Source organism: Nelusetta ayraudi, unplaced genomic scaffold, assembly GCF_046127955.1.
Source record: "Nelusetta ayraudi isolate G7.1 ecotype Tasmania unplaced genomic scaffold, CSIRO-AGI_Nayr_v1 ptg000042l, whole genome shotgun sequence".
Taxonomy (NCBI): domain Eukaryota; kingdom Metazoa; phylum Chordata; class Actinopteri; order Tetraodontiformes; family Monacanthidae; genus Nelusetta; species Nelusetta ayraudi.
In genome coordinates, this window is record NW_027466092.1 from 2,356,885 (window position 1) to 2,371,251 (window position 14,367).

At 43.6% G+C, this 14,367-nt stretch overlaps 1 protein-coding gene across 3 annotated transcripts in view; it reads left to right on the forward strand.

The window, feature by feature from the left end:
- Positions 1–14,367, forward strand: part of LOC142893256 (CASK interacting protein 2) — a 51,803-nt gene that overhangs the window by 17,388 nt on the left and 20,048 nt on the right. For all 3 annotated transcript variants that reach the window (XM_076033652.1, XM_076033653.1, XM_076033654.1), the window contains exons 3-7: positions 3,367–3,418; positions 7,335–7,432; positions 9,451–9,596; positions 10,604–10,699; positions 12,231–12,364. In XM_076033652.1, coding sequence (XP_075889767.1) covers positions 3,367–3,418; positions 7,335–7,432; positions 9,451–9,596; positions 10,604–10,699; positions 12,231–12,364 — 526 coding nt within the window. The remainder of the gene's footprint in view (positions 1–3,366; positions 3,419–7,334; positions 7,433–9,450; positions 9,597–10,603; positions 10,700–12,230; positions 12,365–14,367) is intronic.

A 14,367-nucleotide genomic window follows, 5' to 3' on the forward strand; every position in this document is an offset into this window, starting at 1 on the left:
GTTGTTGCAGGTTGGAGTCAGCATGCAGGCGGTGATGCTCAGCAGTGGGGCCTCCGCTGGGATGAAACTCAAAGCAAGCCACTGTAATACGCAGGAACGCCACAACTCCGCACTCTCTGCTGGGCCGCTGGGCTACTGGGCTCTTTTCGTCTGATCTTCCAGTGGATGTTTTGCAGAATGCAGTTTTTTTGTTTTGTTTGTTTGTTTCCTTGTTTACTCACCTGACACGAACTCTAAAGAATTCCCATCTCACCTGAATCGTTTTTCCCTCCCCTCCCTCCGCTCTCTCTCTCTCTCTCTCCCCCTGCTCTATTTCCCGCCTCTTTTGAACGTTCCTCCACGACGCACTGAACTCCCGTTCTGAACTTCAAAGCGGCCCCACATCTCTTTCTTCTGCCCAGGATGCTCGGGCTGCTGTGAGAAAGGGGCTTGGGGCGGGAGGGGGGGTACAGGGTGGCTGCAAGACGGCAGCCGTTCAGAGCGCCGGTTCTGCATCTATCGAGTTTGAAGGCTTGTGTGTGCTTTGCTCGTTACGGGCCCAGAAAACAATCGAGGCTCCGACCGGCTCCTCCAGAACTTTGCGTTTTGCTAATTTGTGTTTACGTGCTTTACGCTGAGCTTTCAGCGAAGGAACCCAAACCTGCAATTTACCTGTCCCCGCTAGAACGCACGCTCCTTGAGATTCACTGCACATCTGTCGGCACCAGCTCCTACTGCTGCTGCCGTGAGGGACGGACAAGCATGCGCGCACACACACACACACACACACACACACACACACACACACACACACACACACACACACACACACACACACACACACACACACACAGAGTCAACATTCTAGTGACTTAATTGACCCCTGTGTCCAAGAGGAGCCCCCCTACCACTGTTCTGCACAAAAGAGAGGAGGGGACGGAACACAGGAGGAAGAAAAGGGAGCTGACAGCCCAGCAGATACATAGCCGGCGAGGCGGCGGCGGCGGCGGCGAGTGGGATGGCGTGGTGGGCGTGCTATGTCAGGAATGCCGGCTCATGTTGGAACTGGAAGTCTTGAAAGGCCTTGTTCTCTCTTTGCGTAGCACAGGGACAGTTCAGACCCTGCTTTGGCAAACAGCCCACCGCTGCCGCCACGCCCAGCCGCTATCTTATTATCAATGTGCCTTTTTGTGGCTTGGGGCTCTTGTAATGTAAGCAAGCAAGAGGCAGCTCCACCAGCCCGGACCGGCAGCAGAGTTCATTTTCCCTGGGTGCGCGCATTCGTTGTTGGCACAGGTGGTCTTCTAAATGAACGTGAACGTGTCTTTCTGGCATGTGGCAATTCTCCTGCTCACCACTGAAATCAGAATTCTTCTTTTCTAGGTTGACTTCTATGCCAGTGTTTCTCAACTGGTGGGTCGCGACCCAAAAGTGGGTCATGGAGCGGTTTTGATTAGGCCAAAGCTTCGTGGGCAGTTCCCCCCTCTTTTCTTTTCTTAAAAAGAGACTTTAATATAAATGTGGTTTTGTATTGTGCAGGACACACAATTCCATTCACTAATTTCATTTCAATAATATATTTATCAGAGATGATAGAAAGTGGGCTTGTGTTTTTATTCTTGTGGAATAAACTTGAGTCACGACTTCATGATAAGGAAAAAAAAATATGCGGGTCCCGAGACTCCACCAGTTGAGAACCACTGATCAATGCAGTGTTAGAGTCTGTGCGTTGCTTTCAATCAGCCTGATTTAACCCCAGATGTGTACAGCTATTTCACCCAGTATTCGTCAGCACTGTACCAGCAAGGGAAAAACGTGGCTTTTCACACCCAATCTCAACTTGAAAATAACATCAATAAAGCAAAAAAAAAGATGAATTGACGTAATCCTGAATCCACTGGGAACCCACTTATACGGAGTGAATTCAAAGAATGATTCATTTTCTCTTTTTATGTTTTTATTCATGAATTTCTTTTCTTCCAGGCTTCTTGTGTTCTTTTTTTTTTTTCCTGTGCAGCAACAACGGCTTGCACTTCCTTCACACCTCTGAAAGAAAATAAATCCTCTCGGAGGGAATTTCACTTTGCTTTGAATTATTCAATGTTGTTTAAAATCATGGCATCTCATTGTGGAAGAGCAATCCTAAAATTTTAGATGCCTGATGCTTGTTTTATTTTAACCTCAGTTCAAAAACTGTGCATTCACTTTTCACTGCATGAACGGTGAACAAATTCAGAACAATCCGGTACAAAAGCTAGCGGCAATCATATAGCCTGTAAAGTCTTCTGCTCGTCATCCTCTAGCGTTGCTGTTGAAGACAGCCGACCGTTGGAGCGGCTCTGCCTCCGTCTCTTTCATGCCTCCATTCACACATGTGCATACTTATGTGACTTTCTGCACCTAGGTGGGAGCGAACAGTGGGGAAGATTGACTGCAATGAATGGATCTGTTTGCAGAGTTCTTGGCAGTCTGGTTCCTGTGTGGGTCTGTGTGAACAGTGGAGGACTTTACGGCAGGGCCGCTCCTGTAGGATGTTGCCAGAATCTGCAGCTGACTGAGGAGATTGGCTTGCAAATGGAGGAACAATAGCGATGCGCGTCGCGTGGAAGTCTAGTCGGGTTCGGCCCGGAGCTGTCAGTGCTGTGGAGAACATCGCTGAGGTGGCTGGATTAGAACAGAGCTTGATGAGAGGTTAATTGAGAGTTGAAGAAATGAACCATTGCAAAGTTTTTGGCCAGCTTTGAATCCAGCTTGGGCTTGGGCTTGTTCCTGATGAAAATCATAGGAGGATACTATTCATTTTGATTCAGCTTGAAAGTGTAGAGTACCATCCCTTTCTTGGACTGCTTGGTAAACGAATGATGAGACATGGGACAAACAGCAGTGTGTCTGTTCCGAGGTAAGTTGCAATTAAAGCTTGTCCAGTCTTGCTGCCCCGTTTTTTTTTCTTCTTTTCTTTCCCCCTGGCTCGCCTGGCTCGTCTTCAAAGTTCACGTTTGAAACGTTTGAAACCGCTGTGATAAAATAGCTGCGTAAATGAGGTGGAATGGTGAGTTCCTGCGAGGCGCAGTCATTTGTTTGTGATTCATTTGGTTGCAACGAGGGTGACAGACATGTTAAGCGAGGGCAGGGTGCGGCGGCAGGAGGTGCGGAAAGTTTCCCTGCCCTGTCGGGAGGGGAGGGGTGAGGGGTTGGCGGCGGGGGAGGCTTCCTAAGAAGTAAGTGATGATGAGTTGAAGTACAGGGGGACAAAAAAAAAAAAAAACACTGGGCCGTGAAAACAAACACAGGGTCGTTCAGGGATGGAGGCATTTTAGGAATTATCCCGACTGAAAAAGAAAATGAACCCATGCTAACATCTCTTCCCTTTCTTCCGTCTTCTTCCAGGGTTACTGGGCTCCACCAAGAGACTCAACATCAACTACCAAGACTCCGATGGGTACGTGCTTGTGCTGTTGTGTGCGTGCCAGCTTGTCAGATGAGAGTGAAGTTAACGCAAAAAGAATGTAGCCCAAGAGTGACTGTCTGATCTTGATTGGCGTGCAGATTGGGGAGAAAGAAAGAAAGAAAGAAGAAAAAAAAAAAAAAAGGCCCCACCTATGGCTGTCTCCTGTTTGTCTTCGGTCTTGCCATGGTGACTCACAGCCAAATCATCCACAAGTTCTGACATATAGTGCTTGTTGGACCTATTATGTCAGCCTTGCAGACAAAGACAGGGTGAATGGAATGTTCTCGGTGCGTTTCCTGTTGGAGATAGTTTGAGCATTTACTCAGATAAACTGATTATGCGTAAGTAGTAAGTTGATCCACCATTACTTTTTTAACTCTTTTTTAACTTTTTTTTTATTTGATCATATTTGTCATGTTTCATTTTTCCAATATTTGTTGTTTTTAACACACATTTGCAAGAACGTCAATGGTAACCGTCATTTGTGACCCGAGCCAGTGTGTCGCCAGGGGGCCTGCCGCCCACCACCTGCAGCTTTAGCCATTTAGGGGTCATTAAGGTCATCAGGGTCTGTTTGCATGTAGTAATGTGTAGCCATAAAACCAACAAAAGGTCATTTGTGGTTCTTATGAGACACATACTCAGACTTCACTTATCACGGGAGAATGGTGCTAAATACTGATCAACCATTTAGGAGCTTTGACATGTGTCCTTAGGAAAACCTCCATGCAAGGCTGCTTGTGTTGCACTGCCCCTAAACAACTGGCGCTAACATGTTTTATCAGCCAGTAATGCCATCACATAATAAATACATTAATCAAAAGACAGTATATACAGAAATAAAATAAATCGTAATATAATGCGTAAAAAAAAATACTAGTGATTATTGATTGAACAGCTCTTGTCTAAAAGGTGTAAGATGACCTCACTGTCCTGTTTTGTTTTTTTTAGTTTTAAAAACACAAAGTAATTTCTGTGATTAATAGTGTTGTTACACTGTATGTTTCATTTAGATTTTTTTTTAATTGACTCATCTTCTTAATTAGCTGGATTTACTTAAACATTTATTGAAAGATACTATGTGCAAAAGAAAATCCATCAGAATATACAAGGTTTTAGCGATATCCTGCAAAAACTGTTCTTCATCAAGTTTGAAATGTAGGGACTTACATAATTTGTGCATGATTTCCTTTTGTCACCTTTCACAATTGCTCTGATAAGATTATGTTCATCGTAGGTTTTTTTTCTTCGTACATCGTTACGTAGGTACAAAACATTCCTTTTGTTACTGCTGTGAGCTCTTTTACCTGCTCTTGATTTTAGACTTCGGCTCATTTTCCTCATTATGACAAATCGGGCTCAGTCTGAAGAGTCGGTTTCAAAATCCAACTGAGGGAGTTAGAACCCATTTTACGTTTTGCTGCGCCTCTTAATGTTAGTCAGCGGGGCTGTCGCGCAGTGTTGACTTAAACCCACGACGTGTGTCTACACGCAGGGTCACTTCAGTGCGTGGGAGGTGATACTCAATAGGGGTGTTGAAATTAAACATGTCCATCCATGATGGTGTTTGTGTGTGTGTGTGTGGTGAGAGTGGTACAAAGGATGAGGCTACCTGATATATGAGAAGGGGAGGGAGAGGCATAGCAAACGGTTGCCTGACACTGAGTCAACACGTCCCTCAGAGTGGGATGGAGGCAGGTAATCCGCGTGGTTAGAAAGTGTTTCTATAGGCTCATCAAACGATGGAGTCGGCTCAGGGAATAGATGCGGATGGATGTGTGAGGTTTGACATTGACACTATTAACATAAAACAAGTGCCAGTGCCTCAGATTTTCTGGATGAGATTTAACCTTCAAGCTTCGAAATGTTTTTCTCCTGACTTTAGCTGAGTTGACTTTGGCGCAAAAGTGAAATAAGGTTCTTTTCTCAGGTATGGAATTTATTCTGAGTGTATGAAGTATCAGTCAGAGCTTCACTTCACACTAACATCCAGTGTGTCTCCATGAAACCTGGAGCGGTTTTTAAAAATTGCAAACGACACAATGTCACTGAGTGATTTGATGCTAATTAACAAATACGCAAAGTGCAGTGACATCACACAATGGCAAAGCATGTCAAGCTGTCAACAGCAAGAAGAAGTAGAGGAAAACAAAACTCGAAACAGAAGAATTGAATGAGGATTTCAGGAATTACTGTCAAGATTGGCTGTGAGATTTATTTGTTGCTGGAGGCCAAGGAACACTTTGTTCTCCTCATCCTTCCAAAGTGATTAACAGCCATGTGTCTCCAATCTTAATGGAAACATCCGGGAAGATGCAAACAACTCAGGTCACGTGAGTCGAACATTCTCTCCGTTAGCTCAGCATTGAATTTGGGATTTGCTCGACTCAACTACATCAAGATCAAGCCTCCTTATTGCAACTTGTGAAATTTTAATTATGGATGGATAGATAGATAGATAGATAGATAGATAGATACTGTAGATAAATCGCATTTCATTTAATTAAAAAAATTTCAGTGGATTCCATAGCCAATCGTCTTCCGTTTTGGAAAGAGAGGTGGGAGGTTCTTTGGTTCAGTTTGCTGTCAGTTCTATGGAGCCAGTGAACCCGCGTTAATCCCAGTCCAATGCTGCAGGACTGTTTTGACCAGACAGTGAACAACTACAAGCCAGGTCAGCAGGTAATTAGCTCCCCCGCATCTGATTTGCACACGCAGTATCATTAGCCAGCAGCCTCATTAGTTTCCGGCATCCTTTTCAGATGCCAGTGCAATGTGCAAGCCATGTTTCTCAGGGGGTGTCCCAGGGGTGTCCCAGGATCATCTCTCAAGTCTCTTCAAACACATTTTTCCATCGTCCCCAAGATGTGGAGACACCATTTGTCTCAGTATTGGGCATTGGGTAGAAACCACACAGTAACAGTAACAACAGTATTGCTACTAGAATTCCACTATTAGGATTCCAATTGTAGCGCTATTAGAATCCTAATAGTGATTCTAGTAATGTATTTAGTTAAATAAAGATAGCACATTATTCAGATAAATAATGTATTAGCTGAATAACAATATTTCCCCAAGATGGTAATGATCTTACGGCTAGCCTTGCTTAGTATGCACTCTGGGAATATATCAAGACTCAAGGTTTAGGTTGTCCTTGATGGAGCCAAGGCTTGCGAGCCCTGTTGTAATGCAGTTGGTTGCAGTTGCAGGTCCCAGCATCCATGGCTGGTAACAGGATAGGAAGTATTATATCCCCGCAGCTCACTCTTGTGTGTTTGGTGGCTGATGCTACCTAGATATAATACCCTGCTACACCTCCATAACTCCTGGAGGCTGCCTCAAATCAAACACTGTTGCTCTCTTATCCCTACATGCCTCAGCGTGCACTCTTCGCCCATTACTTTCCCAGTTGGTCACCTTCTCGGCAGCAGCAGCAGCAGCAGCAGCAGCAGCAGCCGCAGCAGCAATATTTGTCCTTTGGAATTTTCCCATTTCCTCTCTAGAACGTGTACGTCTACCTGCCTTTCTCATGAATTTTCTTCAAAGGAACGCCCACAGTCAGCCTAGAGTGCCTGTCACCTTAGCCTGCAGGGGTAATTCAAAAACCACAGTGTAACGTTGGTGCCACCACACAGCTGTCTGAAGTGTCGATCGGTGACTGGGAAAGCGCGCCGCTCGTTAAGCGTGCTGTGATCAAAGTCTGCAGTTTTGTAATGGGATCACGAAACACATACACACTCACACTCACACACGTCTGTGCCCGGACCTTTTCAAGGGTTCACCTGCTGTTTAGAGTCATCAGAGTGATTTATTACCCATTTCATCACCTTGGCGTCCCTCCTTCCCGCACTCCCTTGACCCTCGACCTCATCCACCCCCTGTCTGCTTTTGTGCGTCTTGCCCACAGCTTCTCAGCGCTGCACCACGCCGCTCTGACCGGCACCACGGAGCTGCTCTCTCTGCTGCTAGAGGCCCAGGCCACAGTCGACATCAAGGACATCAACGGTAACGAGCCCACACACTACAAGGAAAAAAAAAAAAAAAAAAATCCTATTCTCACTCCAAAAAAAGTCTGTCAGGGTTAAACTGAGCTTGAAACTTCTCAAGAGCTTCCCGATACTCGACAGAAAACGAGTTTGACCCACATGAATAATTATGATTCCTTTTGAAGTTTGTCCACCGTGTGCTGTGGCAGAAAATGCTCCAGCAAATATCTTCACACTCGGAGCGGAACAGCCACTCTAGAATGTGTGTGGTAGTGGCGGCAGCGGACACCAGAGGTGTGACCAGCCAGGTTGGGTGCACCTCTCTGAGGGACAGTTTTACTGGTCACATTTCCACCTTTTCAGCCCCTCAAAGTCCAGGCGCACAAGCAAAACACACACCCGCGGCACCCTGCACACGTCAACTCAAGCTTTAATTTGGAGACAGACTGGTATGGGGTCACCAGTCGTGACCCGTCAGCAAAGGATTATTGTTTTATCCATTAAATAACTGATTAATATTAAACTTATTTGCAGCTAATTGATAAATAGTTTTATTCAGAAGTTTAAATCTTTTTTTTTCTTCTAAATGACCACTTCCTAGGAACAAATGTGAAATACTCTTCACACTCTGAATCTTCAGCTGACCAAATGTGCAGCTGTGGAAATATTTTATTTGAACACCCTTTAAATTGTACTGTAGCTCAAACATTATCATGTATATATGTGGAAAAGTCCAATTTTCACATTTCCACTCATGTACTTCCTCTGGATGTGTGTCATAAGACATCCTGCTCAAACATCTAGTATTGAGCTTGACGCAATAGTGCGCGTGCAGAAGGGAACATGTTGAAGTGATTCTTAACGCAATACATCACAAATGCCTTGGCTGTCCAAAATCTGTGAAACACCACTGTAAACTGTATATACTCCTCAACCATAGACAAAGCTGGAAATACTTAGAGAATGTTTGTGGTTTAACCTCAGTGCATTAGTATGTGACCATGTTGCTCACTTTATATATAAAACAACAAATGTTCATGTGACAAACTGCATTTTTATTGGCTGTCATGATGTCCGCTTGGCTCTGAGAGTTTTTCATTTCTAAATGTGCTCAATAAATGCAGTAAGGCTTCATTGTTTCACATTGTGGCAACTTTCTTAGACCTGTGAGGCGTTGTGAAACAAACAAATTGTGAAAAGCATCATGAGATTGAAGGTTAAGTGTGTAATGTTTGGAGATTTTGAAGAAGCAACAGCAGCATCAAGTGATTACATTTTAGATTGCAGCGTCTTTCACCCTTCCCTCCCCCTACGGATTTTGCCAGTGAGCTGCAGTGGCCTGCGCACCCAAACCTGGGTACCCTGTCCACGTTCTTCTTGGTTGGTTTGTTTGAGGATGCAAGCGGTCACCCTAATTATGAACTGTGCTGTATTGTATTGGCTGGATTGTCCACACCAGGCTTCCTTAGAGATATATCGGTGCAAGATGGCAGATAACTGGGAGCAAGACAATTGATAGAAGGCAAAAACATGAAGGGACCTTCAGTCCACCGTTAGGCCATAACTCCACCCAGGCTGAGCTGGAACCAAGTCACAGTGGGAACACACCAATGGCAAGGCGTACCGTACCGAGCCGAGTAGCGCTAGTGGAAACCTGCCTTAACTGGGAGCCAGACCCTTGATCTATGTACATAGTTAAGAACTGTTCTAAGGGTTGGAAAACTAAATAACTTTTATTGTACTGCGATTATACACGTGTATTAATGTATCTACGGGCAGTATATTAAGCTATTACCAATACAAAATTCATAAATCAAGCCAAATATTACACACTGGATCTTTAAATGCTATTATCTTTGATGTTGAAGCCACCATGAGCCAAAGACATATGAGGAAGTTTGTTTCTTTTTTCCCCAAAATATCCCAAGTGTTTCCCATGAGTAATGTCAAGCCGGTAGCGCCTCTTTGTGATGCCTCCGTCTGACTGTGACTTGCCATCCCAACAGCTCCCTTCCTTACTCATGTTTCTGTCCCTAGGCATGCGTCCGCTGCACTATGCAGCGTGGCAGGGGAAAGCAGACTCCGTCCTATTGTTGCTCAGAGCCGGCGCTTCGGTCAACTCACTTTCACATGATGGACAGATACCCTTACACCTCTCTTCTCAGTATGGACACTATGAGGTGGTAGGTGTACACAAACAGACACACACACACACACACACACACACACAGTTGCCCCAACGGCAAGGTTCCAAGGTATTACCAGTCCTCTCATTCCATTGAAATCCACTCCCTTTGTGCCTCGGCCTTTATTGTCACCCAACAATAGTATTAATACCATTAATTCTGTGACACAGGTTTTTCTTTTTCTTTTTCTTTTTTTCTTTTAACAAGCGACCACATGCATTGCATACATGTATTATTTTGCATTAGCCTCTTTTACGTAGTAGCTGCTGTCACGTCACAGCGGCTGCACATATCATCGAGAAAAACGTGTCTAGAGCTTCATGTAATGTAGTTTTATTTTGTTATTGATTAATCTATTCATTATTTTCATCAGATGTGATTTCAATGATCATTGGACAGGGCAAAAAAAAATATCGAAAATATACAAAAGAGACTTCTGAACAACACAAACAAATGGTCCTTTATTCCAGTTGAAACAACAAACATGGCAATTTGAGGGACGTGTGTAATCGATTAATCAACTCAAATTGATTACAACCTTCCTGAAGAGAAGCTTTGTTACCTTCATTTCACTGAAACTAAATAATGGTTTAGATTCTTTTTTTTTTTTTATATATGTATGAAACACGACAGTGGAAGCAATGTTTAGCGGCAGTGACATTAAAGGAAACAAAGCCTTGCTTCAGAAAGAGTTGTCATCAATTTTGAGCTGATTAATCGATTAAACGATTGCACACGTCCCTCAAATATCCATGACAGCCATACTGGAGCATGGAACATACAGGAGTGCCATGAAGTGCAGTCCTGCTAATCCCATAGGGTTGCTGCCAGAGAGAGACAGTGTGTTGCTCCCACCATGCACAGACAAAACTTCACAACAACACATACAAACAAGCAAAGGCGTTGAGAGGCTGGCATGGGAGTGCATTAAACATGAAGCGGCATCACATGTTTGTTTGTTTGTTTGTTTGTTTGTGTTCCCTCCCCCTCCATTTCTCTTTCAGTCTGAGATGTTGCTGCAGCACCAGTCTAATCCCTGCGTCAGGAACAAGGCGAAGAAGACTCCTTTGGATCTGGCCTGTGAGTTTGGCAGGCTGAAGGTATTAGAAATATTTGCTCTGTATAAATTACATGTGCTCATGTCACTGCAAACCACGGACACACTCGTTCACGCTGTGGACTATATATATATATATATATATATATATATATATATATATATATATATGTGTGTGTGTGTGTGTGTGTGCATACATTACCATGTATGTGACACTATGTTCACACCGCATGTTTTAGTGCTCTGTTAAGATTCTGTTTTAAGATTCACCTTTTTTAAACGTAGCTGTTCTCACTGTTCTCACGTCTTTGTCATATTTAGCCTTGAAAAGGTGTTCGTTTTTCTTCAAGTCGCATGGAATTCCAGTGTGAGTTGTGGGCCTGTTTACTCTGAAGCTGCAAACACTCTGATTTGTGCTCTTCGCAATGGCTTTAAATAATCACATCTGCAGCGTCTTGCAGGGAGAATATCAGTTCACTGTGTTTCTATGATTATGAGGTTTTCCAGACTTGTAACTGCGTCTTTCTGGTTTTTCTGTCACTCAGGTTTTTCACATGTCATCTCACACACAGTATTTCATATTCTCTAGAAACACCATTGTGTCGAAAGATATGATAGAGTTATTTTGTCTTGATTTTGAATTCTACTCATATCACCATTGTGACCTCATCATCGGGAAAGATGGGGGTTGACCAAGCTAATGAGCAATCTCAAACTGTTGACTAGTCCATGCCAGTCATACTGAGGCTATTCAAATATTCTATTTGATAAATCAAAGGATTCATCCTCGTGGGTGACTGAATCTTTCTAAAACACATCCCGCTGCGTTGCATCCAGCAGCTGTTGACACATTAAATTCAAAGCATTCAAATAGAGTAAATCTCCATGCAGTGGTCGCGGTGACCCGTGTTACATTATGCAGTTACACCAATCCAATTATCAGCATGTTAAAAAAAAAACACACACGCAGATGATTTAGCCTGTTACGCCCTTCACGGCCTGTGTCAAGCACCATGGACTGCTAAGAGGAAGCGGCTGAATTACGCTTGTTGTGAGCGCATGACAAATAGGCTCCAGTGGCTCTGCTGGACATCCACACTGGAACATGAAAGGGATTTTAGATGGCCTCGCTGTTTATCTGTCACAGCCACGGATACGCATGCGATACATGGCTGTCCCCTCATCACGACTATGCTCGTTGCTCTCTTCCGGTGCCTGTTAGATGTGACGGCTGGTGTGAGGTTGTGCTTCACTTGCCTGGGATGAAAGGCTTTGGCGGCTGTTTGTAAAGTTTGCTGTGACGGCATGATGCTGCTTCTCACCGCAGCCGCTGAGTAACGGATATTAGCCTCCATGTTGGAGTTTGACCACATTTATTACCTTTTTTTTTTTTTTTTTTTTTTTTTTTTCTTACCAGTCAGACTAGACTGAATTTTGCATATACTGCGTCTGTGTATTTAAGGGATTGCTAATGCTGGAATTCTTGTCCTAATTCTGCCACTTCCCTTAAACCCAAACATGGTCATCACTCAACGTGTGATTTTATTTTAATTCTTATCTTCTTCCTCTTTTAGGTGGCTCAGTTGCTGTTAAGCAGCAACATGGTGGCAACTCTGTTGGAGGGGGAGGGGGGGCACGACGGCCTGGACTACCCCGCCACCACCCCCCTCCACCTGGCAGCCAGGAATGGACACAAAGACATCATCAGGTAAGGCTCGCAGTCTGGAGCAGTGGGGAGTGTTCCGGGCTCAGACTTGAGTCAGACTCGGCTGCGTGCGCTTGCCTTAACCCAACTTGGACTTGTGTGCTGAAGACTCAGCAGAGTGTCAGAGCAAGGTCAGCCTATGTCTTTGTTTTTTTTGTTTTAAGCCAGTACAACGTCTTCCTTTCATCCCTACTGAACCACGGCGTCACTCGCTGACTCAGAAGAATCCGTTTGTTGACTGATGCTTATGTCAGCATTGCCATTAAACAACTGCTGCTGCTCATGCTGGAGAACTGTTTCCGAAGCTGTTGCAACTCTTACTGTTGTGTGTCTTGCGAGAGCCGCTACGGTAAGCGAGCGCTTGCTTTTCGACATCCTGAAGAACTGTGACGTCTGGTGCTGTTGCAACAACTGCAGCTTCTGTTGCTGTCACGTCAAACTCTGCAGTTGCTGCTAACGCCACTACCACAGTGGTACTTGTAAGAGCCTAATACTCCTAATAACAGTATTTCACCACTATTATTGATTGATTGATTGATTGATTGATTGATTATTACAGACTCAAGGTCTGTTCAGTTCACAAGATAAAAAAAAAAGAAAGAGAAGAAAACAAACATCATCAAGCAAAAAAAAAAAAAAAAAAAATTTATCTACACATGGTCTTTTATTCATTCTTAAATTCATTCTTTTTTTTGGGTCAAGTAACAAATAAGATCATTAGTGATACAATATCATGGCTGGAGTTTTTGTTTTTTCACTTTTGCTGTACATTTTGCTCCAGTGTTGCAATCCAGACTAAGCATTACTGAACTATTGATTAACTGATTTGCACTCTGCAAATCAGTTAATCAATCCAACATTAGAGAAAATTTCTGCATCACTTGTTGTGCTGCTTTGGTGTACAGAAGTATAACCGCAAAAACCAAATATAACTTTTGCGCTAGTTTCACTTAAAAATGTATCGCACTCTTACGTGTTGCTTTTTGGCTCTATATTCTGCACTTTGCATGAAGTCAGTTTTGTAGCCATAATTTTGCCTGTAAAAAAAAAATAAATTACAAGCTTCTCAGTATTGTTCATCATAAGCTTTCTCATAAAAAGATTGTGAAAGTAATCCAGCAGGATAAGTGGAATGTACTGTAGATGATTTACTCCACAATGTAATGAGTTATCATGACTTACCATCGTGTATCTACTACTACCACTACTGCAGCACCATCAGCTTGTTGTACATAAAATACACAGCTGCATGCGCTGATATCTCCTTTTCAGCATCTCCAGAGAGACAAAAAAAAGCTATTCCAAAGCCTCACTTCCAGCCGAGGCATTCTGTACTGTAATTTGCAATCCCTATTACATCACAACTACTTACCCAAGAGAGTTTTTGAGTTGTTTTTTTTTTTTTGGTTTGTATGTCTGCACATCTGCGTCTGAAACTGTGACGCCGAGTTACTCCACCCTGCTGCTAACAAACCTTGCAACACTTTTCCATCTCTGAGTTTTGGCGCTGACTGGAGGAGAAAACGAATGTGAGCCTTAAATACAAACACACAAACAAACAACAAAAAAAGTCTGCATTAGCTCTGGAGTCGATGCTGAGTTTTCACTCAGCAGAATTTGGCTGTGATCTCCTGCGAGAGGATTTATGCCTCTTCAACACTTACAAAGCAGACAGCTTCTTCCACCTCCCTTTTTGTGTAGCTGAAGACGATTTGTGGGTCTCATGCATGCAGGCGGCATGAAATGAGGTTCCTGTGCGAAAATGTGGCTTTGATGAAGTAGTGGAAGTAAACCTTTCAACGGAGGGCCGAGTTGAATTTTTTTAAAGGATAAATATTTTGAGGATTGATTCAGAAGACCTTTCCATGTGTGTGTTATATGAGAGGGAAAGCACTGCTCCTTGCTGAATACAGACCTCGGGACAAGTCTGATTTTTGGGCCGTTGTTAAGAAGTGTAGCATTGGGGTGGGGGGGGGGGTTAACGAGGAGATGAAAACTGCTGGCTG